Consider the following 25,224-nt stretch of genomic DNA (forward strand, 5'->3'; position numbering starts at 1 on the left):
GAGGCAGGTGTGGGCTCGGGCAAACTGACCCAGCAAATTGCTTCACCTGGGCTAGCGAGGCATCGGCAGATTTAACTGGAGGGCCCCTCACAACAAAGCAGGTGCTTCAGCCAAGAGCAGGAAAGCCACATTTGCACCGGAACCATGACCTCTGAGCAGCCACAGGGATGGAGACGAAACGGAGGGCCGCATAATGCCGTGCCTCTTCTTTGTGCAGTTGTTTTGCACTCGGGATGGTAAATAACGGTTAATTGAATAGTCGATTCACCTCATGAGTTCTTATTGGTTACTCAACTATTCTATAGTCCCGTGAGCTCTGGCCCCGCTCCTGAGGAGCCCACTGCCACCCTGTGCTGCTGCTTCTGTACCAGAGGCAGCAGCACGGCGTGCCAGGCGGGAGCTGGTCCACGAGGGGAGCCAGTTTAAAAACCAGCTCCCCTCGTGGACCGGCTGCCTGTCCCCCGTGCAACAGCTGGGGTGGTAGCAGCCCTTGTCTGGGGCGGAGGGAGGGGTGAACTGCCGGACCTGGCAGACCAAGAACTGAGCTTGGCAGCTTGCCCACATGGCTCCTAATACACTTTAAATGGAGAGCCGCAGCTGGAGTAGGCCCCGGATCCGGTGCAGGCCAGGACTGAGCTGGGCAGCTGGCCAGCCTGCTAAAACATTTACTGGCCAGGGCGGGGGGAAATGCATGTAGTCAAAAGCATTAACCTATAAGCTCTTGCTTATCCATTAATTGGCTAATCAACTACATTCTCACATCCCTATTTTGCACTACAATAAAGCAGCTCAAGATGGAGTCATTGGTGCTCACAGTTTCTTTAATTCAAGCCATTCTGGGCCTGATTTTCTGCGTTCCATCTGTACTAGGGATGTAAGTGGCTAGTACTACCTGATAAGCGTAGGCTGAGGCACAGCAGTCGGACCCAGCCCGAGTGAAGAGAGCATGAGTCCCCACTCTCCCTGGTTCCCCGCTGCACCTCTGCCTTTTAAATATAGCGAGAGCCCCGCAGAGCCCTGGCTACATTTAAAAGGCAGAGGTGCAGCCGGTATAGCGAGCGCTCCTCCCTTATCGACTAATCGAGTAGTCTGGGGTGGCCAACCCGTTACAGACGAAGAACCAAAATATTGGTGGATACAGCGCAAAGAGCCAAGGGGAAAAAGCTGTTGAGCCAAAAAAAAAAAAAAGCCCCAGCCGCCACCCTTTTAAGAGCAGAGCAGGCATTGTCCTTTTAAGGCGGCCATTTTGAAGTCTGCACAGAACGCAGTGACTCTGGCTCTGCCCCTTTCAGAACCGCGAGACGTGAATGCAGAAGCTGCAATTTTTTCTTTGAAGAGCTGCATGCAGCGGGTTGGCCACTCCTGGAGTAGTCCATGGAAAATCCATCGGCTACTCGATGAGCCGATTGGTTGAAATTTAACATCTCTAATCCGTACTACAGCGAAGAGAGTGTAAGATGCTCCCAATCCTTTTAAAACCATTTTGCACTGACGTAAGCAATTACCCAAAGTGTAAGGCAATGGGGAATCATGCCCTGTGGGCTCACTCTGGCCATCCAGCCTGTCCTCCTACTTTATCCCTCTATCTGGTTATAATCCACGTTGGAAACATGCACTATAAAGAATCCTCGAGGCCACATGGAAAGCTAATTTCACCCCAGAGCCCAACATGTTGTCCCCCCTGCCAATCAGCATGTTCAAAACAGAAACAGATGTTGCTACATCTGTGCTATCTTCCACAAAACTGTCAACCCTGGCGTGCATCTTTGCTGCACTGATGAATGCCAGCGGGTTCGGGAGAAAATTCACGCAAAGGGCAGCTTCCAACTGTCACTTTGCACAAGGACATCCTAATTTAATACCAGCCAATGGCGTGGCACAGAAAAGAGAAGGTTCCTGGTTAAACCAATGGCATGGTCCCCAGGTGGAAAGAGCATTTGCTGCCCCATGCATGGGTGCAGCGCCATGAACACGCTCTTACATTAATCTAGAATCATGCAGCAGAATTCCCCATTTCAGGCAAGTAGCATCTACTGGACACCCTCATCTAGCTGCTAAATGTGAACTTGTTTTAAAAACCAAACTCTTCTAGCATTTCTGATTCCAAAGCCAGTCTTTCAAATGTATTCCTATGACCACGTGTGCCTGAGGCTGCAGCCAGCCTGGAACCATAACTTTAAGAGAAATGGGAGCTTTGGGCGTTGACTCTGAACCCTAGTGATGGCAACATTAGCATCCCTAACACTTTTGCTTCTGCTCATTGAAAGGAGAAATGCCTTGTGCTTACATGAGGGACTATTTGCAGCCATGAGTTGCTGTGGTTTTCAGACAAGGGGCTGAGCTGTCAAGCTTAAACAAATTTCCAGTTATGTCAAGTAACACTACCTGAGGATCTGGCCCTTCTGTGTATCCTGGCGGTGCTTGTTCCCAGTGTGTTTGCTTTAGAGCATAACTTCCTATCTGTAAAATTCGACAGAAGCCTCCCCCAACCCAAATATATAGCTGAGACCATGTGTCTGTTCCCTGCTAGGACCCTGACCCTGCAAGGAGATCTATGCAGTTGTTTCCCTGTGACTGTGCAGAGTTCAGCTGACTTCAGTGGGCCCCATATCCGGGGCAGCATCTGCCCATGGGGCTGTAAACACTCTGCTCACAGACCCATTGCAGGGTCAGGTCCCTCATTTGCAGCTCAAAGCTAGAGATTTTCCCCGTGTATATTTCAGCTGCTCTGTGCCACCCATGAATTGCAAACGTCACTTGGCAAAATGTCAGCTTCCTACCTGGCACCAGCCGTTACAGATTAAAATAAATCAATGGGATAAGATTATTGCGCTATTAATTTCAACCATGGGCCAAATCTTTGTCAGTATTGGGCACCTGCAGCCCTCACTGGCTCCCGGGAATGCTGTGTGTGGCCAGCAGATACTCAGGGTTTCTGAGGGTTTGATCTATTATTAAATAATACAAATTAAATTAAAGAAAGCAATAGCAGCATTTCCCCAGAGGCTCTCTCCCCTGTAATTTCAGGGCATCTTGTTCTCCCGCCAAAAGATATGAGTAACTTCCATCAAGTCAATTGGGAGTGAGTGTGGGCTAGTGGATATATCCTTGGACCTGGAGACGTAGGTTCTCTCCGCTTTCACCAGCTTTCTGGGGGTGTGACTAGACTACAGGGTTTTGTCGACAAAAGTGGACTTTTGTTGACAAAACTATACCTGTGTCTACACTGCCGCTGAGTTCTGTCCACATAACATCGACAGAACTCAGCATTTTTGTCAACGGCGGTAAACCTCATTCTACGAGGAATAACGCCTTTTTTTCGACAGAGTTCTGTCGACAGAAGGCGTTATTGCATCTACACTGTCCTTTGTGTCTACACTGTCATGTCGAAAAAGCAGCTTGCTTTGTCGACAGAACTGGATGTAGTCTAGACGTTCTTTGTCGATAGAAGCTTTGTCGACAGTATCTGTTGACAAAACTTCTGTCGACAAAAGCCTGTCGTCTAGATGTACCCTGGGTGACAGTGGATGAACTGGACTCTGTCTCTGTTTTTCTTTTAATCTCAAAAATTGGGATGCTGATGTTTTACCTCCTTCTGAGTGTATCTACACTGCTCCATCACTCAAAATAAGATACGCAATTTGAGCTACACAAATTGCCTCTCTTATTTCGATGCTATTTCAAAATAATATAGTTTGTCATTTGGCGCTGTCTACAGGCCGCCAAATTTCAAAATAAAGCGCTATTCCGAAATGTCCCTTGCACCTCATAGAATAAGGATTACAGGGACGCCGGAATAGAGTGCCCAAAATAACGGGCTTGCTGGGAAGACACAGGATAGCTATTTCGGGATACTCCAGTACCCCGAATAGCATTGAGGTGTAGACATAGCCTCTGAGAGCTACACAGGAGCAGAACTAGGTATTTTTCTTATTGTTGATGACCCTTATTGTAACCTGGGCAAATGTACTGTGGTTAGACTGGACAGGAGAGAACCAGAATCTTTGCCCACCAGCCAGCTGCCTGCAATCATGTAAAAGAGCGACTCCGTTACATTTAATCTAGGCATGCACCGGGCCAGACTCGTCCCTGCCGTAACGCCACCGGCTCCAGAGACATTCGTACAGGGACAGATTTGTTCCATTGATCTTACAGAGAGAAGCGACAGATCCCGGGAACGAGACTGACAGTCACACGGAGGTGGAGGGTGCCCGTTAAGCCGCCTTGAGTGGCAGCTGTAGCCTGAAGCAGAGGCCAGCGCAGGAAGATTAATATGCATCCTTCAGAGGGTCATTACTGTAATTGGATCAAAGTATTTGCAAAGCACCGGAAAGGGCCTTGACAAGTTTGAAAATCATTGCAAGCAGCCTTACCTCTCCGAGTCCTTAATGAGGCCTTCTGGCCTCACCTAGCTGGTCATATTTCTTCCTACAGCTACCGACGGAGGGTTAAAGTGAATTCCAATAAATCCAGGGGCCAGGGCAAAGAGGAACTGTCCTTTCAGCACCAAGCATTCACTCTCTCTGTCTCCGGGCTAAGGGCTTTGTCTACCAGGCCTTCACCCTTCTAAGAGAACTCAGAAGTGCCCACCATGTACACTTTGATGATCTTGCATTCCCATTCTCCAGCAATAGGTCAGCTGCAAGACAGTTATTTTCCCTGTGGTAGCAAGAGCCTGGCAGGTCTAAATATTGATCCAGCTGTCAGAACTGGCTCACTGATGCATGCATTCTCTAATCTGCTTTGCCATTCAGCTAAGAATCCACTTTTAAGCTAATGTAGCCATCAGAATACATGCCCTGGCATGTTGCGTTAGGCTGTGCTGTGTGATGTGGGATTTTATGTTTCAGTTCGTTAATGCTTGTATCGCATTCGGAATCTATAAAGTCGGGTTTGGGGTCTATGAGAACAGACTAGAACAGAACAGAACAAGGACTATGTTGTTTGCTACTATTCAAGCTACAAATAGGAGGTGATGGGCAAAGCCAACAAGGTTTGTTCATAAAATTCAATGCACATCGTAAAGTTCACAACTTCAGATCATAAAGCAGAGCTTAATAATAATAAAACAATAATAAAAACATTTCTAGGCACGTCTACACAACAGGGCTGGACTCGAAATAATCTACACAACTTGATCTATGCTACTTGTGTAGCTGAAGTCAAAAGAGCTTATTTTGACTTTTGGCGCAGTCTACACGGCCGTTATTTCAAAATGAGACTTCTTCCCTGAGGGTATGTCTACACTAGCCCCCTAGATCGCTCTAGTGAGGCTAATGAGGGCTACCGAAATTGCAAATGAAGCGTGGGATTTAAATATCCCGCGCTTGATTTGCATGTTCACGGCCGGTCGCCATTTTAGAAATGGACTAGCCCAAAGTAACTGCCTGCGTCTACACACAGCAGTGAAACGGGATTCCAAAATAAAGCCCTAACTCGAATGAGCTGGTGTTCCTCCTGCAATGAGGTTTCTATACCAACTGAACATTATTCCAAAATAATGCTGCTGTGTAGACATAGCCCTATGGAGCTCTTCATTGCTAGTTCTCAAGCACTGGAAAGGGATTGCTCAATATTATTATTGCCATATTGCAGACAGGGGAGCTGAGACACAGAGCAGCAACACAAGCTGGCCATGATCACCCCAGTGAGGGGTGATTAGATAACTAATATCCTCGTTTCAGCCTCAGATCTCAATGTACCTTTTTTCAGCAGGTGGAGGGACAAAGATCAATGTTCACATCACACTCCCTGTCCATATCTGACCAGTTTGTGTGGAAAGATTGGTCAGAGCTCTTTTTATCCACACCTCATGACTCCTCCTCGGTATGTTCACAACCAACCAGACCTGGCTTTTATAAACATTTCTCTGTCTCCTGGGACATTAGCCTAGATTTGTCTTCCACTATTATGAAAGATGCATTTAATGCCTGCGACGAAAGAAAAAAAAAAGGTTGATTCTGTTGGTTTTTTTCTTTTCACCTTCGTAGAATTGTGTTCCAGCCTAAGGTACCGTGGAACCGTTGTGCGTATGAGTATGTGATGTTGCCCCCTAGTGGCTGGTCCAAAAACAAGATAAGGGGCCCGCTGTCCTAAAGGAACCCAGAGCTCTCTTCTTTAGCTCGCCTGCTAGAGGCGTGTGGTTTTGCAGCTAAAAAAACAGGAGGTCTAGTCCCAGATGTGCTTGTGTGAGAGATTTTAGAGCCAACCTGACCCAGTCCTGATTTGTGGCTCTGGGCTGAAACTGTGAAATTCAGGGATGTGCTGGAAAACAAGGTGAAATTCAGGAGTATCAATTGCGTTTTCTGGAACCTCAAACCGAAGGCGTGTAAATGAAGGGGGGGCCCTGGGGAGGGGGAAACTAAAACACCCAGAGGAGAAGTGACTCTTCTAAGCCTTCACAGCCAGTTGGTGTGAGGAATCCAACCCAGGGCTCTATGGCTTTAGGACTTCGTGGCTCCTAGACCGCACTGACTTTTCCGATGATCCGCGTGGCCATTCCATTCCTGGGATCTAGCTCATACCAGTGTTGGCTCCCCTGCTCTGTTCAGCTTATAAGCGAGTCAAAGCTAAGCTGCAAAAGCTCATACATGGACCAGGTCTTCCTCAAAGCTGGGGGGAGTCGGAATCTGAGGATTTGGTTCAGCCCAAAAGAGGAGGTGAGCTGTGACACCCTGCTTGGCCTCGGAGCGACCCTAAAGTCCAGAGCTGTAGGACCCAGGGATCTGGTTGCAATGTAACAACTGCACTGTTGTCACTGATGATACAGGGGATGGCATTTGGTTTGGAAACACAGAGGCTGTGTCTAGACTGGCAAGTTTTTCCGCAAAAGCACCTGCTTTTGCGGAAAAACTTGCCAGCTGTCTACATTGGCCGCTTGAATTTCCGCAAGAACACTGACGATCTCATGTAAGATTGTCAGTGTTCTTGCGGAAATACTGTGCTGCTCCTGCTCGGGCAAAAGCCCTCTTGTGCAAATCATTTGCGCAAGAGGGCCAGTGTAGACAGCACAGTGCTGTTTTGCGCAAAAAAGCCCCGATGGCTAAAATGGCGATAGGGGATTTTTTGCGCAAAACCGCTTCTAGATTGGCACGGACGCTTTTCCGCAAAAAGTGCTTTTGCGGAAAAGCGTCCATGCCAATCTAGATGCGCTTTTCCGAAAATGCTTTTAACAGAAAACTTTTCCGTTAAAAGCATTTCCGGAAAATCGTGCCAGTGTAGACGTAGCCAGAGACTCTTTGGTTGCTGCTAGAAGGGGTGAGGGATATCTCAGTGGTTTGAGCATAGGCCTGCTAAACCCAGCGTGGTGAGTTCAATCCTTGCAGAGGCTATTTGGGGCAAAAATTCATCAGGGATGGTACTTGGTCCTGCTGTGAAGGCAGGGGACTGGACTCAATGACCTTTCAAGGTCCCTTTCAGTTCTAGGAGGTAGGCAATCTCCATTAATTTGTAGAATGGGAACCAGGGTCTGGATTTCTGAGCCTCCATGTAAATACACTCAAAGAGCTTGAGCATTAGCAAGTAGAGACAAGGCCTGCGTGCTCACACACATCCCACTGAATCTGACCAGACTCCCTGTGCTGGTACTGGTGTGGGTGTTGGCATGAATGAAAGTGGCTTGCTGCTAAATAGAAATACATGGAAGTGGCAGGAGTTTCTACTGGAGTCTGAGCCCCTGGAGACTTTTGCCCACATGTGAGATGGAGAAAGAGATAGAGCACCCCCCTGTTCCCCTGTGCTCAGCACCTTCCAGGATCGGGGCCTCAGGCTGCCATAAATTGCCTTAGTTATGAATTGCACTGGCTACTGAGCTGTGAGAGGCTGAGGGTGGGGCTGAAGTTTTCTCCCTGTGCCCTTTTCTCCAGCGCTGAATGGCCAGGCCTGGCAGCAGTGGGGGCTGTGACCCAGCGCTCACAACCAACACACAGAGACCATTGAAACGCAGTCTGCAGTGGATTACACATTCCCGGCACATACCAGGTAAACCACACAGGCAACAAAGAGCTCCGAGCAAGACGCCGACGGCCAATGCAGCCTGCACCAGACCTCGCAAACACTCTGCACCTCCCTTTCCCCTCCTGGAACCTCCTCCCTCCCCGCTTCTGCCCTGATCAGCCAGGCTGTGACAGGCGAGTCAGCGCCGCGGCCCCAGAACGTAACCAGCTGGCCTGGTTCTGCTGAAATGCCCGCCACAAGGGAGGGGGAACCACTCCACTGACCCCTCCGGGACACCAAGAAAGTGGGAGGAAAAGGAGACTGTGCCTCAAAGTAACAGGCACCGGACACACACAGTCTCAGGAGCACATGCCTGCACGCTCACCTGTGCACATATCCACCTAGCCACATAGCACACCTGGACACATGCATGCGCAGATGTGCATGCCCCCACATACACTTAAACTCTCCTGCACACAGGGCCTTGCACAGATACCCATATATGCACACTAGCGTGCACACACAAATTCACACACCTCCGTGACCATGCGCTACCACACTGGCTTCCATAGGCCTGCATGCACCCCATCCCTGGAGAGCCAGGTTTGCACACACAGATGCACACACAGACCCCTCCTGGGGTCTGCAGCTACCCACAGACACGCACCCCCGCACACTCTTGCACACCTGCCTCCTTACACAGGCACACCTCCCGCCAGACACGTGCACCTCCGCCGACGTGCAAGGACACAAGCACTGGCCAATGTGCCCTCTTCCATGCCGTCACAGTGCACTGCCACAGCCTTTAATCATTGGGAACCCACCAGTGAGCACGGCCCATTCACAGGAGACACCCTCCCCTCCATCTTTTCCTTACAGGGAAGGTTTCCAGGCCTTCTCCAATGTAAGGATGGGAGCTAATGTATTACTTCCTTCACGGAGCCCCTCCTCACTGAGCCGTTTGGCATCGAGCAGCAAAAGGGGGGCGTGACCTGTAGCCATGGCAACCCTTCATGGGCCCCATTAAGCGGGTGCAAACGGAAACCCGAGGCCCGAATGCACGAGGCTTCCCATGTGCCTCCTAAAAACCATCCCTTCCACCATGTCCCGCTCCAGGATGAGGCTCAGGGCCGGGTGAGGGGGTGGGGGGGGGGAGTTTCCCAGCTTCCTGCTGACACAAAGGTGGCATGGGACTGAGAAGCCGGGCTCCCAAGGGAGGGCCTGGCATGGGGCTGTGGGCTGGGACGAGCCAGCCAGCTGGCTAACCAGCCAAGAACCAGCGGGGCTGGAGTGGGCGGCACAGCCCAGGACAGGAGCTGAGGGGCCAAGCTGGCATGAGGAAGAGAAGTGGAGATTCCCTCGCTCGCTGACTTGGAGGGAAGCTGGGGGAGACAGGCTTAGACCCTTTGAAACCGTCTCCATCTCCACTTTCCCCTCTGCCTGGTGCCATGGTACATTGGGCAGGCAGCCAAGGCCCTGGATTGAGCAGCACCTGCCCTAGGAAAGGCGATAGAGAAAACCCAACTTCTTGTGGGCCATTCCCAGCCCCGGGGACGAGGCTGGCTCCTGCGGGCTAGCTAACCAGGGGCTGACTGAGCCCAGGCTGGGGACGGTGCCCTTCTTGCCCATATCTGTGAGTAGAGCTCGATACCACACAGCCCAACCCGGCACTGCGGCTCCCCTGACCGGCGGCACCTGCTCTTGGCAGCGCTGGGGTAGCGCAGCTGGGCTGGATGTAAGCAAGACAGGATGGTTGTGGCCAGATCTTTACCTGGACCAACTTCTGTCGGTGACCGAGACAAGCTTTCGAGCACCACCGAGCTGGCAAAAGCTCTGGGCAAGCTCGAAACCATCAGTCTGCCCTGCAGAAGACGGGCTAAGCAAAGTCCTTAACTCAGCCACTTTGTCTCACTGTGGCAGCATCAGTGTCCTTCTGAATGCAGGGATGGTTTTGAACTACAGCAGGCCGGAGGGAAGAGGGGTAATAATTTTCGCAGTGAGGCCACTTCATGAATTTTGGTACGTTGGTCACAGACCAGATCTGAGCCCCTTAGAAGGGGTGGGGCTTTGGGCAGAAGGGGTGGGGCTGGCAGCTACAGAGAGAAAGTGAGAGAATGCATGTGAGTGTGAGAGACACTGTGTCTGAGAGACAAACTTTGTGACACCGATTGAGTGTGTGTAGCACAGAGTGGGACAGCGCGTGTGTTTGTGTGTGTGTATAAGAGGTAGTGTGGCACAGACTGGGTGTGTGTGACAGTGACACAGAGCATGTGTATTCTGGATGCTGCTGGGTACATTTCTGAGAGAAGCCACACACAGTCTCTTTAAAAGTCTCAGAGGGTTAGTCTGTGACTTTAAAAACAATGAGTGATCCTATGGCACCTTAGGGTATGTCTACACTACCCTCCTAGTTCGAACTAGGGGGGTAATGTATGCATACCGAACTTGCTAATGAAGCCCGGGATTTGAATTTCCCGGGCTTCATTAGCATAAAGCTGGCGCCGCCATTTTTAAAAGCCGGCTAGTGCGAACCCCGTGCCACGCGGCTACACGCGGCACGGACTAGATAGTTCGGATTAGGCTTCTAATCCGAACTATCTGAACGCCTCGTGGCTCTCAGCTCAGTCTGTAGAGTACACGTAGTCTCTCTCTCTCTCTGTGAGTGATCTAAGTGCCACAACATGAGACAGTGACCTGCACTGGAGGTGTGTGGGTTACACTTGTTTAGAAAACTGCATAAGCACCTCTCTGTATTGTGTAAGGGGGAAAGCTGTGTGATTGTGGGGGACTTTGTTTTGGAAGGAGAATATTGTGGCTATTGTTGGTTTCTCCTCACTGTCCTCCAGCTCAGAAATGGCCTTACATGTCACACACGTGCACAAACACAAACAAACCTGTCCCAAAGTTAAGCCCTAATAGTGAAAAAATCCATGAGGAGGTGTGAGAATGGAAACAATTATGTAACATTAAGTGGTGTATTCCCTGCTGCAAACAATTATGCAACATTAAGTGGTGTATTCCCTGCTGCACCTGACACTAACAGCCAGAACAGAACCTGGCACCTCAGGGCACCTGCCTCTACCTCTTGAGCTAAAAGCCAGCAAGTGTTTAGCTAATGCTGTTGAGCACGTCCATTTGGTCTCTCTGTAAGCGGTCTCTGTGCCACTACGTAGGACAGTCAACCTCCCCCAGTAGGTGTGTGGGTTACACTCTCACTGCAAGACCCATAGCATGGGGGTTTTCTAGCAAAGCACCCAGCATCGAGCTGACCCTGCTCCCACTCCCCCTTGCCATCCGGGGCTTAAATCCAAGCCTCTCATGACACAGCAGAAAGTTCTGGGAAGGGGGGGTTGAATTTGAGGCTGACGACATGCCACGAATGCCATACATAACGCATGCCAAGTTAGACAGCTTCAAGATACGCCTGCTTTTCCTTTGGAGACGCCATAGCCCGTATTTGCTAGGCTGACAGGCCTGTCTTGAAAACACAGGCTCACTTCCGAGAGCCCAGCAGAACCTTTCCCATGCCTCTCACGGCGGACCTGTTGCATTCCTTGATACCCTGGTCCCCACCTCTCCTCTGCTAATGGATCCCAAGCCTCACCCACTGCATTCCCCGCTGTTCCCATTTTGGGGCTCTGCCCAGTTCTGTTGATGCACCCCATCCACAGCTGCACAACCTCTGGCTGCCATACCATGCAAGGCTTTGCAAGGTACCTCAATTCTCCTTTGGAACACCTGCTCTTATTCCAGTCCCGGGCTCCCACACAGCGCCCCACCCACAGATTAGGAATACAAATCTGAACTTAATCTAGGTTCCATGTTCAAGGCCCCAGTGAGGAGTCCTGACCAGTATCTCAGAAGATATACATTTCCGAACCAGAACAGATTGACGCTCCATCTGCTCTGGCAGCCGCATAAAACACCTAGTTCTACAATACTGTGCCAGATTTCTTCCTGACTCCCAGCCCTGGAGCCTGTGGGTTTGACCTTTTTACCCTAGCTAGCCTAGCTGTGCGGCTGTCCTCTTTCCTCTAAAAGCCTAATATTAGCTCACTAGAGGGTCCTTTGTAAAAGATACGATCTGCATTCCAAAGCATGTATAGGTCACAGGCTTAAGTACTGGCACAGAGCGTCTTCCTCACGGAAAGGTTATAGTGTCCTTGAGCTAAAGCCAAGCATTCCTAAAGCACCTTTCCTTCAAGGACGTCACAGCACGTTACAAACGTTTACTGAGCCTGCCAGCTCCCCTGTGCAATAGCTATTAGCATGCCACACACAGGCTCTGGAAACAGAGGCATAGGAAAGTCAGGGCTTCATCCTGCCTCCCTTTCTTACACCCAACAGGGATTTACTCCCTGAGAAGTCAGATTACCAATGTAAGGTGGGCAGAATCGATCCTTAAATGACTTGTCCAGTCTCCAAGTATCAGTCCACACTACACTCATATGTTGTACGCAGCACTCCTGCGCCATGTCTACACTACATGGAAGACGGATGCTACTGCGGTCGATTTTGCAGAGTTCGATTTAGTAGGTCTAGTGAAGACCCACTAAATCAAACTCAGAGGGTGCCCTCATCGGTGCCAGTACTGCTGCTCCTCACGAGGAGTAAGGGAAGCTGAAGGGAGCCTCCTGCTATGTGGATGGTGTGGAAACTCAATGTAAGTTACGTTGACTTCAGCTACATAATTAACGTATCTGGAGCTGCACAGGATGAAGTTTAATAAGGACAAATGCAAAGTGCTCCACTTAGGAAGGAACAATCAGTCTCATACATATAGAACGGGAAGCGACTGTCTAGGAAGGAGTACTGCTGAAAGGAATCTAGGGGTCATAGTGGACCACAAGCTAAATATGAGTTAACAGTGTGAAGCTGCTGCAAAAAAAGGAAACACAAGTCTGGGCTGCATTAATAGGGCTGCTGTGAGCAAGACACGAGAAGTCATTCTTCCGCTCTACTCTGCTGATTAGGTCTCACTTGGAGTACTGTGTCCAGTTCTGGGCACCACACTTGAAGAAAGATGTGGAGAAATTGGAGAAGGTCCAGAGAAGAGCAACAAGAATGATGAAAGGTCTAGAGAACATGACCTATGAAGGAAGACTGAAAGAACTGGGATTGTTTAGTTTGGAAAGGAGAAGACTGAGAGGGGACATGATAGCGATTCTCAGGTATCTAAAAGGGTGTCACAAGGAGGAGGGAGAAAAATTGTTCTCCTTGGCCTCTGATGACAGGACAAGAAGCAATGGGCTTAAACTGCAGCAAGGGAGGTTTGGGTTGGACATTAGGAAAAAGTTCCTAACTGACTGGATGGTTAAACACTGGAATAAGTTGCCTAGGGAGGTTGTGGTATCTCCATCTCTAGAGATATTTTAGAGCAGGTTAAATAGACATCTGTCAGGGATGGTCTATGGGTCTTGCCGTGAGGGCTGGGGACTGGACTTGTTGACTTCTCGAGGTCCCTTCCAGTTCTAGTGTTCTATGATTCTGTGATTAATTCGACCTTCAGCTGTTGTGTGGACCAGGCCCTGCTGTCCAGTCTCCTGCTGTCCCCTGAATGCTTTCAGCCCTCTGATACTTTGGCCAGGGGAGTGTAAGCACCAGCCATTTCCTGCTCTCCTCACCAGCTCTGCAGCTGTGGAGGTGAAGGCACTAAAAAGGAGGAGCAAGAGGGAGGTGGAAAGTAACCCCCCAGAATGCAGACGACAACGGACAACATCCGTGATGACTCCATCCATCAGCCCCCTGTGTCCCGCGTCAGAAAGCAGGAGAGAGAAGAACCGGCCTCGGTTTCAATGTGAACAGTGCTGTTAAGCAGCTAATAATTACTTCAGATGAATGCCTCTGGAATAAAGCCAGCCAAGCCCAAATCATTCCACAACTTCAGCTTTCAATTTACCCAGCTGTTGCCAAGCTCATTAATCATACTCACTGCACCAAACACAACACAAATTAGCGTGTGATCTTCCCCCCTCTCCTGCTTCAAGTGAAAGCCTGAGGCCCCCAGGGGGAGCGGGTGTGGGGGGGGGACGGAGGGGGGACTAGTGGGCCTCGAAGACAGTCAGCCAAATGGGCTAGGATTAATAAATCAAAAATCCATTATTAATAATGCACACTTAAATATCTATCTAAATGCAAATGAACAAACCCGGGGATTCTTTGTATGTTATTTAAAGTGCCCTGCCTAACAACTCCATCTTGGGGAGGCAGATACACAGATGACAACTGTCCGCTCTAATTGCAATTTTACGCTTCAACCCTCCCTGGCTCGTGCATTGTAAGTGGCCTTTAAAGGGCCACTGCCTGTGCCTGGCTGCACTTGAGAGCTCAGGTGGCTGCTGCCATCAGCAAGGACTCTGGCCTGGAGATTGCTTTGATTTTTCAGGAGAGAATGCAGTGGGACCTGCCAAGTCACACGTCTGCAGGTGTAAATCAGAAAGAGGACTGGCTGTGGGCGCGCTTGGGATAGCGAGAATCAAGTGAGGTGGATTTCTTTGAACACTGGGCAAAGATGTAAACCTAGCATCTGCCAGATAGATAATCATTCCCTTCTACCTGTTTATCTATTCCCTTCTATCTGTCTATCCATCCCCATCTACCCCCCCTATCTATCTATCCATCCCCATCCACCCCTTCTATCTATCTGTCTATCCCTCCCCATCCACCCCTTCTATCTGTCTATCTATCCCCATCCACCCCTTCTATCTATCTATCCATCCCCATCATCTATCTATCTATCTATCTATCTATCTCTATGCACACTATGGGTATGTCTAGACTACATGCCTCTGCCAACAGAGGCATGTAAATTAGACTATCCAACATAGTCAATGAAGCGGGGATTTAAATATCCCCTGCTTCATTAAAATAAAAATTGCCGCCACGCTGTGCCGGCTCAGCTGATCGTCGGCACAGCGCAGCAGTCAAGACGCGGATCAGTCGACAGGGAATGCCTTTGTCGGCTGCTCCCTTATGCCTCATGAAACGAGGTTTACAGGAGTGATCAACAAAGGCATTCCCTGTTGACCGATCCGCATCTTGACTGCCGCGCTGTGCCAATGATCAGCTGAGCCGGCACAGCACGGTGGCCATTTTTATTTTAATGAAGCCAGGGATATTTAAATCCCCACTTCATTGACTATGTCAGGTAGTCTAATTTACATGCCTCTGTCGGCAGAGACATGTAGTCTCGACATACCCTATCTGTCTCCATGCACCCTTTTTCTTTCTTTCTTTCTTTGTATGAAAGACGAGGTGGGTGGGGTAATAACTTTTATTGGACCAACTGACGTTGAAGAAAGAGGCAAGCTTTCAAGCTCCACCGAGCTCTTCTTCAGGTCTAGGAAAGGTCTATCCACTGTCACCACACAGTTCAGCTGTACTGCAAATCCTATCGATACCAATTGCTGGATTTCTCCTTCCTCCTCTATTATTGTCCTGATGTGCCGGGTGCTCAGCACCCCTCCGAATCATGGTTTAATACTCCCTTTTCACTCTGCTTCATTACTCGCCCATGACTAGAGCATCTCAGGGAGGTAGATGCTGGCTGGAGAGCAGTTCTGTGTGAATGTGTTAACCCCTCCTGGCCAAGAGCAGTTCCCAGGCAACTTTTCTCATGGCGCTATCGCCCCGAAGTCACTGAGAGGCGGTGCATGAACCGGGAGCAGAAGTGGGCCCTGAGTGTTTGTGTAATCCCCACACCATCTGGGTGAGGTGCACTGAGTCCCCCTAAGAAAAGGGAGAGTGGAGGCTGCTCCAAAGCCTTCACTGAGCACCAGCTGGCTCCTGGCTCATAAGGTTAGAGGTTCTGAGGTCCCAGGTTTGGTTCTTCCCGCAGACACCCTGGGTCATGGCAGTGTTGAAAGCAAAACTCTTCCCCAAACTGAGCCCACGGGCTGTCAGTCAATGATCAATAATGCCCCTAAAAGAAGCAGTCACACAGGGCACTGCCTTCCCAGGATGCTCAGATATCCCTGGTTCCAGAGCCAAATTAGTCCTCTCCATCTCCCAAGAGAGCCCCGCTGAGTGTTCCATTTACTAGTTAATCACCTATGGAACTCCTTGCCAGAGGATGTGGTGAAGGCGAGAACTTTAACAGGGTTCAAAAAAGAGCTAGATAGATTCATGGAGGTTAGGCCCATCAATGGCTATTAGCCAGGATGGGTAGGGAAGGTGTCCCTAGCCGCTGTTTCTCTGGAAGTGGGTGACAGGAGAGGGATCACATGAGGATTACCTGTTGTGATTCCCTCCCTCTGGGGCACCTGGAATTGGCCACTGTTGGCAGACAGGAAACTGGGCTGGATGGACCTTTGCTCTGGCCGTTCTTATGTTCTTATCTCTCTCGCTAGTTAATTTATCTAATCTAAATACCCACGAGGCCAAATGACTGACCAAGTGCAGCCATTTTATCTGCTACAATTGCCATGAACATCTGACCCACTCCGGATGGTTTGGCTAACTTGGACTGGCGACTGATTAAATCACACACTGCTTGAATCTCGGGCGCTGTACGGAGCCACTAAGTATTCTTGGTACGCGGACAACTCCAGTCCACGCAGCAGACTCAATTTCAGGATTGTCCTTTCCTTTTCAACCCTTCTTCACCTTGATCAAAAACACAGTGAAAGCACTGGGCTGCACAGTGACTGATTAACCCCGTTGGTGCTGCTGCCGCTAACGAGATCAGATACCTAACGAGGGAAGTAGTCACCTGAGGCCACAAAACTATTGTATTCATTAGCAGAGCCAAAGATACAATGCGGGAGGCCTCGCTCAAACCACACCATTGGCAGAAACAGCTGTCCAAGTCCTGAGCAGTCCAGGGATCCAGAGGAAGTTTGGGGGGAAAGGTCCGTCCTGATGCCCGCCAGAGGACATGGGTTACTTGGATCAGCGTCCTACTGCAGACACAAACGGCAGCACGCCAGCCTGAAAGCGTTCCGCAGGCAGCTTCGCAGCTCCCTCTGCCAGACACAACTAGCACTGGGACTCCCCCAGCGGAGTACGCAGCTGCAGTCTGCTTGGAGAGCGTTTCACTAGTTTGGATTTAAAATGCGGGTGGATGGAAACATAACACACCAGAGCCTGGGAAACAGTCTTCCAGCAGGATGGGCAACCAATCTGTCTCAGGCTCTGGAACAGACCGCTGGCAAGACAGCCCCCCACGTCAGCACCTGGTGCCTGCTTAGCTCTGAGCGAAGGACACGTCCTCTGGTGTGGCGAAGTGTTGAGCATTTCAGAGTGAAAACGCCGCTAGCATGCAAGCTGGCCAGAGACAGGGCAGGTGGTAGAAGAAGCTGCTCTGGTCTGATCACTTTGTGGACAGCGATCTTGCATGGACCAGGGAGACAGACCCCGACAGGCTGTCTGAGATGACAGTACCGCCTGGAACGCTGCTCCTGTCTCAGATCCCCGTGGCTTCAGCACCATCCCTGCGATAAATTCCATTTTTAGCCCTGCCTCAGCTCTTTCCTGTTCTAATCCGTGGCCCACTCACATGAGCCTGTAGGTCAGTTAGGGCCTGTCTACGCAGCAGGGCAAAAGTCAAATTAAACTACGCAGCCTCAGCTACGTCAGTTGTATGGCTGAAGTCGAAATAGCTTCATTCGGCTTTTGGCGCTGTCTGTGTAACCCACACACCTAGTATAGTTCACTGTCCTGTGCAGTGGCACTGGGATCTTGTGCTTATCTATCACAGCATTAGATAAGAACAAAAGACCTCGATGGCATGGGGCCAGCTGGCTTTTAGCTCAGTGAGTAGAGACTCCTACACTAAACTCCAGAGGTCCTGGGTTCAAATCCACCCAGTGGCGGTTACATCTGCACAGCAGGGAGCAGAAGGCTCTTCCTCCAACTTCCCTTACTCCTTGGCTATGTCTACACTGGCGGCATCTTGCACAAGGGTTCTTGTGCAAGAAAACATCCACACTGCCATGTGCACGCTGTGCTTTTGCGCAAGAGCATCCATGGCAGTGTGGACTCTCCCTTGCGCAAGAAAGCTCCGATGGCCATTTTAGTCATAGGGCTTTCTTGAGCAAGAAATCCCTGCCGAGCGTCCACACTGCCCTCTTGCGCAAGAGAGCTTACACCTATTAGAAAAGAGCGAAGCTCTTGCGCAAGGAGCCCTCTCTTACCAGGCCGTACTGCAAATCTTCTTGCGCAAGAGCCGGTGGGCAGTGTGGACGCTCTGCGGATCCTTGCGCAAGAATGGGCATACTTGCGCAAGAAGCCGCGAGTGTAGACGTAACCCTTGTGCAATGAGGAGTAGGGGTATGGGAGTCGGAGTAAGAAGTCCTGAAGCCTGATGCTATTTTGAAAATAATGGCTTGTCGTGGACACGTGCTCTTCGTTATTTCAAAATGATGCTGATGGGGGACTCTTCGAGAACTAACGCAGCAGCTGCAGTGACGCAGCCTTTTCCAGGACCAGCAGCACCCGGCCATTCTGGCCTCTCATTGCGCCAAGCCCACAGGTTGTATTGCTAGCCCACCGGGCACGGGTTCAATCCACATTGGCCCTCCTGTCTCCTCCCATCGGGGCTCCACAATGCTCTGGTCTTGCTCAGCAGAGTAAGGGGATGCAGGGAAACAGCCTGCTCAGCATGGAGAGCAGCTGCAACTCTCAGGTTAGTATTCCCACTCTGCGAGCAGGGGAGAGAGATCTAGGCTCCAGCCCATCCCTAAATATATAGAGCTATACCTCCCTCCTAGAGCTGGAAGGGACTTTGAGAGATCATTGAGTCCAGTCCCCTGCCTTCACAGCAGCACCAAGTGCCGTCCCTGGCAAATTCTCCTCAAATGGCCCACTCAAGAATTGAGTTCACTACTGTGGGTTTAGCGGGGCAATGCTTAAACCCCTCCCCCACCACTTGCAAGACATAGGAAGAGGGGCAGAAGGCACCTTCCTCTGTAGCATGGGGCACAGATCACAGCTGGAGGACTCTCTGCATCTCGGGGTCTTCAAACTATTTGAAGGCTTCAATATCTGAGATCTAGGTGAGAGGATTATTCTAAGAGGGGTGGGTTAGATTCTGTGGCCTGCACTGTGCAGGGGGTCAGACTAGATGATCATAATGGTCCCTTCTGACCTTCAAGTCTATGAGTCTATGAGGTGAACAGGGGTGAAGGAAACTCATCCCACCCCGCTGCAAGATGGAGCAGGCAAGAACTGTGTCTCTGAAGGACCGATCCTTTCCGGAGCTCCTCCTGGGACACGGCTCCCCGATCAGGGCTGAGCGAGGTGGCTCAGTCTAGCCCCTAGCAAACAACGTGTCCAGTCGCACCTGAGCAAGTGCCGAGTGACTCCTGCACACACTCACGACCGTGCTGCGCTGTCGGCATGGTACCCGTGTGGCGGCCTCCCAAATGGCTGTCCTCGTATATTGGAGCAACCTTCCGTATTGCCCATGAAGCCCTGAGGCACACTGGGGCGATTTCACTGACAGGGACCACACCTGAAGGCATCGCCGCAGAAGGCATCACCGGGTTCATCGGATACAGCCTGTGTATTTGGTCGTGCTAATCATCATCCAAAGTGTAACAGAGGCTGCAAATGCAGCTACATAAAAGTGACTTAACGGGGGAAGATCAGAATGGTTTATAAGATGATGATGATGATTATGAATAATAATAAATAATAATAATGAATTACAAAGCATTGTGCCAAGTTCACGAGAACCCAAGGAGTGAAACCCAACAGGAAATGAAGCCAACTGCCCGCCAGACTGAGTGCAAAAATAAGCCAAAGACGGGGGAAAAGTGATGATACATGGGAGGCTTCTGATCCTTTCTGGGTTTGTTCACAGCCCCAGACTTTTTTTTCCACCATCTACATCTTATGAGAAAGATTCTCTGGCTGACTCCTCCTCTCCCAAACTGCCAGCCCCGATTTCCTGTGACAACAACCGGCTTTTCACGTATCTGATCACCAACTCATCCCGACACCTGAAGAGACTCCTGGACAGAGCTACAGATCACACCGGACCAGACCAATCACATCCCACCGGACCAGACCAATCACATCCCACCGGACCAGGCCAATGCACCACCTACTTCCATCTGTTGAGCATGAATTTCCAAAGTGAACCCAACTCTGGACTTTTCCGGTGCCCAGCTTGCAAGGACTTTCCGAGGGGTCGAGCACCTACAACGTTACCTGAATTCAATGATTGCAGCAGGTGCCCTACCCCTCTGAAAAGCGGGGTGCAACATTCTTCATCCTGGATACCCCCAAAATAGAGGCACCCCACATCTGAGGCCACTTTTGCAAAATTATGGCTAGCACCCAAAGCTCCCTTGGCAAGTGCAACCTCCCTCTCTCGGGGAGAAAGATCACGCCTTCCTTTGCCAAGGAAGCTGAGACGAAGACAGATGCAGGATGAGAGCCAGGGGCTGAGACAGTGTCACATCATCGGTTGCCTCCTGAAACAGACACACACCTCCACCAAACCCGGACGCTAATGTCCTCCAGAGGGGAGGAGAACAAAGCAAAACCAGCTGGACTTACACATCGGCCTCGTCCCACAGGATGCAGGTCTGGTTGGTGGTTCCCTGGAAGGAAGAGAAGAAAGGGGTGGGAAGGGAAAGAAAAGGAGGTGAGAGCTGTGTGGCCAACAAGGCATCTATAGAATTGGCCAGTCCTAGACCTGTACCCCCTGCACGGCCTTCTTCCTCGGTGGCTTATGGGCCAGGGGAAAAGTGGACTGTACCACTCCCCAGTGACCACTCTAACAATAATCAGCGTAGCAAGCAGGAAGTTTGGCTCAGTATCTGATGGATCCTCCCTTTCTTCTCAGAATCCCACCAGACTCCCCTTGGCTGGAGCCGTGGGGCTGTCTGTCCTCAGCGGGCTGTCCTGCTCTTGCTGAGCTTTGCCACTAGAAGAAGGCCCCCGTGTCTGCTCCGTGTCTTGATCCTGGGAGAGAACCTCAGGGCCACGAGCCTCATCGGAGCACCAGGGAAACGGAAGCCTAGAGAGTCTGTGACTTGCCTTGTCCCACTCCTGGGACAAGACTCCCTGTCTCCCGAGTCCTGGTACCATGCACTAGGGGTTACGTTCCCTGCCTTTTGGGTTTGAGAAGGGGGGGTCCCTCTAGCGTGTTACCGAGGAGACAGGAAACCAATGCCACCCTGACTTCACTCTGCCAGTTCTGAGACCCGCCAGCCTGGGCCAGGGACATTAAAGGGTCTGGTGGTGATGTTCCCCTGCACCCCATCCCCGAGAGACCTGCTGGGCATCGGGCTATTGTAGACACACACAGCAAGAGCAAACCTCCTGATGCCTTACGTTGTACAGGTGGGAGAACTCCACCTCCAGGGGCGTGAGCAGGGAGCGGGGAGACGGCTTCACGGTCACAGAGATGACTTTGGAGTTCAGCACCGTGGCGTTCCTGGGGAAGAGACGCAAACCGGCCCTTTACGGGGGTGGTTCCACGGAGACCGTCCGCCTAGGCTGCCTGGAACAGGCCCTGGCTAGGCCAAGAGCTGTAGGCTAGGAATAGAATCGGCCCCTTCCGCGTAGAGCTGGCATTCACGGCATTTCCTGCCGTCAGAGCCCGCCCTGCCACTGATCTGCACTGAACTCGCTCGCGGAGCCGCCCTTTACCCAATCAACTCCCTGGCGCTGATGCGAGGGGCTGCCCTAGCACCAGTGACCCCCAGATCTCACTGCACCTTGCAGAATCCGCTCGCCTTCCCCCCGGCCTGGGTAGCGGCACCGCCCTCAGGTGACTGATGGAAAACTCAAGCGAGAAGGGGAGGCGAGGCAACAGCACTTTTTGGACCTGAGGGGAAGTCAGAGGCCAAAACTTTCAGTCTCAGGCGCTTCATGTTAGGTGGTTAGGTTGAGAGATTTGGGGGGGGGGGAAGGGCAGCTATTGCTTTCTGGAAATCATCTCCCTTTAAGGTGTCCCATGGCGGACACAAAGTCAGAGGTGAATGGTGGTCCTCCCGGCCTGAGAGCTGTGGTGTTCTCTCAGGGGAATACATCGCATCCATCTTCAGCCAGCCACGTTTGAAAACCCGGGCCCGAGAGACTCGCCCAAGGTGGCCCAGCTGGGAATAGAGCCTGGAACACTGCTGACCATTTCAGCACAGACCAGACAGGAACACTCCCTCCCTCTTTGGATGCTCGCCTATCCCGGGGATGTTTGAAATCATTTGCTTTTCATCAGGGGCTTATTTTATTTGTGCACCCATGGGAAGGCTTTGGGCAGCTACTTTCCAATCTAGAGGGATGGCTTTGGTACCAAGGACCTTCACTGGGAATGACCCTCCCCCCTCAGGGTAGATCTCATACACACACACACACCCGCCATGAGGCCACTATCTATGAACAGAGGGATCAAAGAAGAAATTGAAAAATAGCTAAAAAAAAAGTTTTTAATGCTATGTGTGATTAATCTGTGGAACTCACTTCTGCAGGAGAGAATCAAGGCAAATCAAAAGAGAGGGAAAATTACACAACTAAGACCAGCATTGGTGTTTATCTGTTAGGGTATGTCTACACTACCCTCCTAGTTCGAACTAGCGGGGTAATGTAGGCATACCCTTAGTGACTTCTTTTCTTTAAATTGAGTTCCTCTAGATTTAAACCAGTGTGACTGAAACAAATCAGATCCTTATTCCTCCTGCTCCCAGTACACAGACTGATCACAATTTGGGGTCATGTCATTTTTCCTCTCTTTTGATTTACCTTGACTCTCTCCTGCAGGAGTGAGTTCCACAGATTAATCACACATCGCCTTTTTTTTTAGCTATTTTTCAATTTCTTCTTTGATCCCTCAATTCATGGATAGTGGCCTCAGGGCAGGGGTGTATGAGAGCCACGCTGAGGAAGGAAGGTCAGTTCGGGTCCAGGAACACAGTTACGCCATTGTATGGCATTGCACTACTAATTACGTGATGGGGCTACTTCCATCTCCTTCTGACGTCCCTCTTGAACAGAGGAATGATGGACTTTTCCTCAGACCCAGTATTTCTTCCGGACGTTCACTAGAGTTTCAGGGCCGTGTCTTGCTAAAAAAAACTGTCCTTAATGAAGCAATGTTGTAAATCAGAGCCCAGAGGAGAATGCTCTGGCAGCCGCTCCTGCGGAAGCAGGCGAGCGAAGTTTATTCACTCATCCAGTGAAGGCTGAAATACCTTTGAATCATTTGCACCCAAGCTGTTTATTGGCCTTCCAATCTAAGTCCCGGTGCTGTAATGGACGGTATTACAGAACACAGCCCCTTGGAGGAATCACTCTCCTCCGGGCTCTCGTCTCGCCTACCGCCATTGCTGCTGCTGGATCGGTAGGTATTGAAATGCTTATCAGCGAGGAGAGAGGCCCTGGCGTTTCTGGCTCATGCTAATCAGTCCCAGTCAGATTTACAAGGTGCCTCAGGATGCGTAATTTACTGCCTTCGTACCCGCCCCAGAAAATAGAAGACGAGAGGGAAAGAAACGCCACTGCGGAGCACAAAAGCACCAGAGCCCCGCGGCGCGTTGCAGGGGCCTGGAATGCTGCAGACATGTGCAGCCATGCGTGCCATGCCGCTCCGCTCCCCGAGCCTGTCTGGAGCCGGGCGGCTCTTGACTGGCACCGTGCGACAGGCAGCTCCTCTCCTGAGTGCGCAGCCCCAGATCTGTCAGAGCCCCGGCGACCCGCGGCAGGGAGGGAGAGCGGGGGTGACTGGGAAGAAAATCTGCTGCAGGGAGGATGTCGGAGGGATGCGATGCCACAGTTCTGGTCTTGTATCATGGGCCCCCATCCTGTCCAGGACTAAGTGCTCTTAGCTCTTGCTGAAATCCAAGGGGGGCAGGAAGGGGCATTTAGCGCCTCCCTCTTTGCAGGGAATGGAAGACACGCCAGGGAGGGGGGGAAGTATTAACTTTGGCCTCCCCCGCAGCTGTTCTGTGTGGCACAGCACGGGTTGGAGAATCGGACCCTTTCCCCTTCCTTTGATGTGTGGCTTTCCACCTGCAATGGGTGCTGAGTGGTACCCAGCGCTGGCCCCAGGGACAGGGTCTGTGTCCCGAAGGCACTGTGTTCTCACTCCCTCCTGTGTCTGTGGAAGGAGATCATGGCTCTCCATCTCTCCTCCAGACAGATGTCCAGGGACCGTGGCGGCCCAGTGCCAGAGGAGATGGGTTCTCGCCTCACTCTTTGCAGGAGCATAACATCTCAGGACGTAGCTGTTACCCAGCTCTGCAGAGAGCAGAAGGCACTTCACTGGGGCAGCTGGCCGCGTGATGTGAGATGCAGCACGAAAAAAGGGAATGAATCCCTGATCTGCCTGAGAGCGATCAGTCTGTGCCTTGGCGCACGAGCTTGGGCAGAGCCGCCTTTGTATTAGCAGCCCAAAAATCATCTCCGCAGAACCAAATCCTCCCCCTCTTTACCCCCCGGCTGCTCAGGTCCTGCCTGGCCCTTGAGTTTCCAGTCGAGGAGCCGGGTGTCAGGCCGTCCGAGGGAGGAGGCCCCCTGGAAGGGAAAGGGTGTAAGACTATCCCGTCCTTACCTCTGGAGCGAGAGGATGCTCCCCAGGTTCCGGTACAACACGGTGCCCACCACGAAGACGGAGGAGTCGTCGGTCTCTGCAAGGTGGCGAAGAGGAGAGAGAGAGACAACAGCATTGTGAGGAGGAGGATGGCGAAAGCCCCGTCAGCGCCACGGGGCTGCTGCAGGGAGAGGGCCAGAGGGTGGTTTATGGGGGGCCCGTCCTGCAGGTGTTAGACTTTGATGGCAGCGCATTCAGTGGGGCAGAAGGAAGGAATGGACACACTCTGTGGTGGGGGGTGTTTGTAAGGAGGCAGCTGCACACAGCCAGGGCCTGACACGTCTCCTCGGCTCTTTACCTCCCAGCAGGCTGAAATCTGCTCCCTGCGCTGAGGTAGGGTTGCCAGATAGTTGAAACAAAAATACCGAACCACCCCCCCCCAAAAAAAAAACGGGAAAAAATTCTTTTGAAGGGAAAAAAGGGGGGGGACCAAAGTTCTTGAGCAGAAAAAAAAACAACCAAGGACTCCAAGTAAGCCAAAAACAATTAAAATAAAACAGCATTGCTTCCCCTAGGTCTTTGGGCCGGCAGCCATTTTGTGCCGGCAGCCTTGGGGAACCAGGTAAGCATGGGGGCTGGGGGCGGGGAGCTGGGGGTGTTGGGAGCAGGGCGGGGGAGGCCAGGCGCTGAATGTTTGTAGGGTTGCCAGGTGCCCGGCATTTTCGCCTCCTGGCCGCGGAAAAATTCAGAAAGTAACGGACATCTCAGGTGTTCGGTATTCTCTGAATTTTTTACCGGACAGGAGGCAAAAA

General features: G+C 51.2%; 1 protein-coding gene across 10 annotated transcripts in view; it reads right to left on the reverse strand.

The window, feature by feature from the left end:
- The window catches only part of ADGRB1 (adhesion G protein-coupled receptor B1), a 423,185-nt gene that overhangs the window by 128,090 nt on the left and 269,871 nt on the right, over nt 1-25,224 (reverse strand). For all 10 annotated transcript variants that reach the window (XM_075920018.1, XM_075920015.1, XM_075920016.1 and 7 more), the window contains 3 exons: nt 24,434-24,509; nt 21,220-21,322; nt 20,440-20,483 (listed from right to left, as the gene is read on the reverse strand). In XM_075920018.1, the coding sequence (XP_075776133.1) occupies nt 20,440-20,483; nt 21,220-21,322; nt 24,434-24,509 (223 nt within the window). The remainder of the gene's footprint in view (nt 1-20,439; nt 20,484-21,219; nt 21,323-24,433; nt 24,510-25,224) is intronic.

Source organism: Pelodiscus sinensis, chromosome 2 (assembly GCF_049634645.1).
Source record: "Pelodiscus sinensis isolate JC-2024 chromosome 2, ASM4963464v1, whole genome shotgun sequence".
NCBI lineage: Eukaryota > Metazoa > Chordata > Testudines > Trionychidae > Pelodiscus > Pelodiscus sinensis.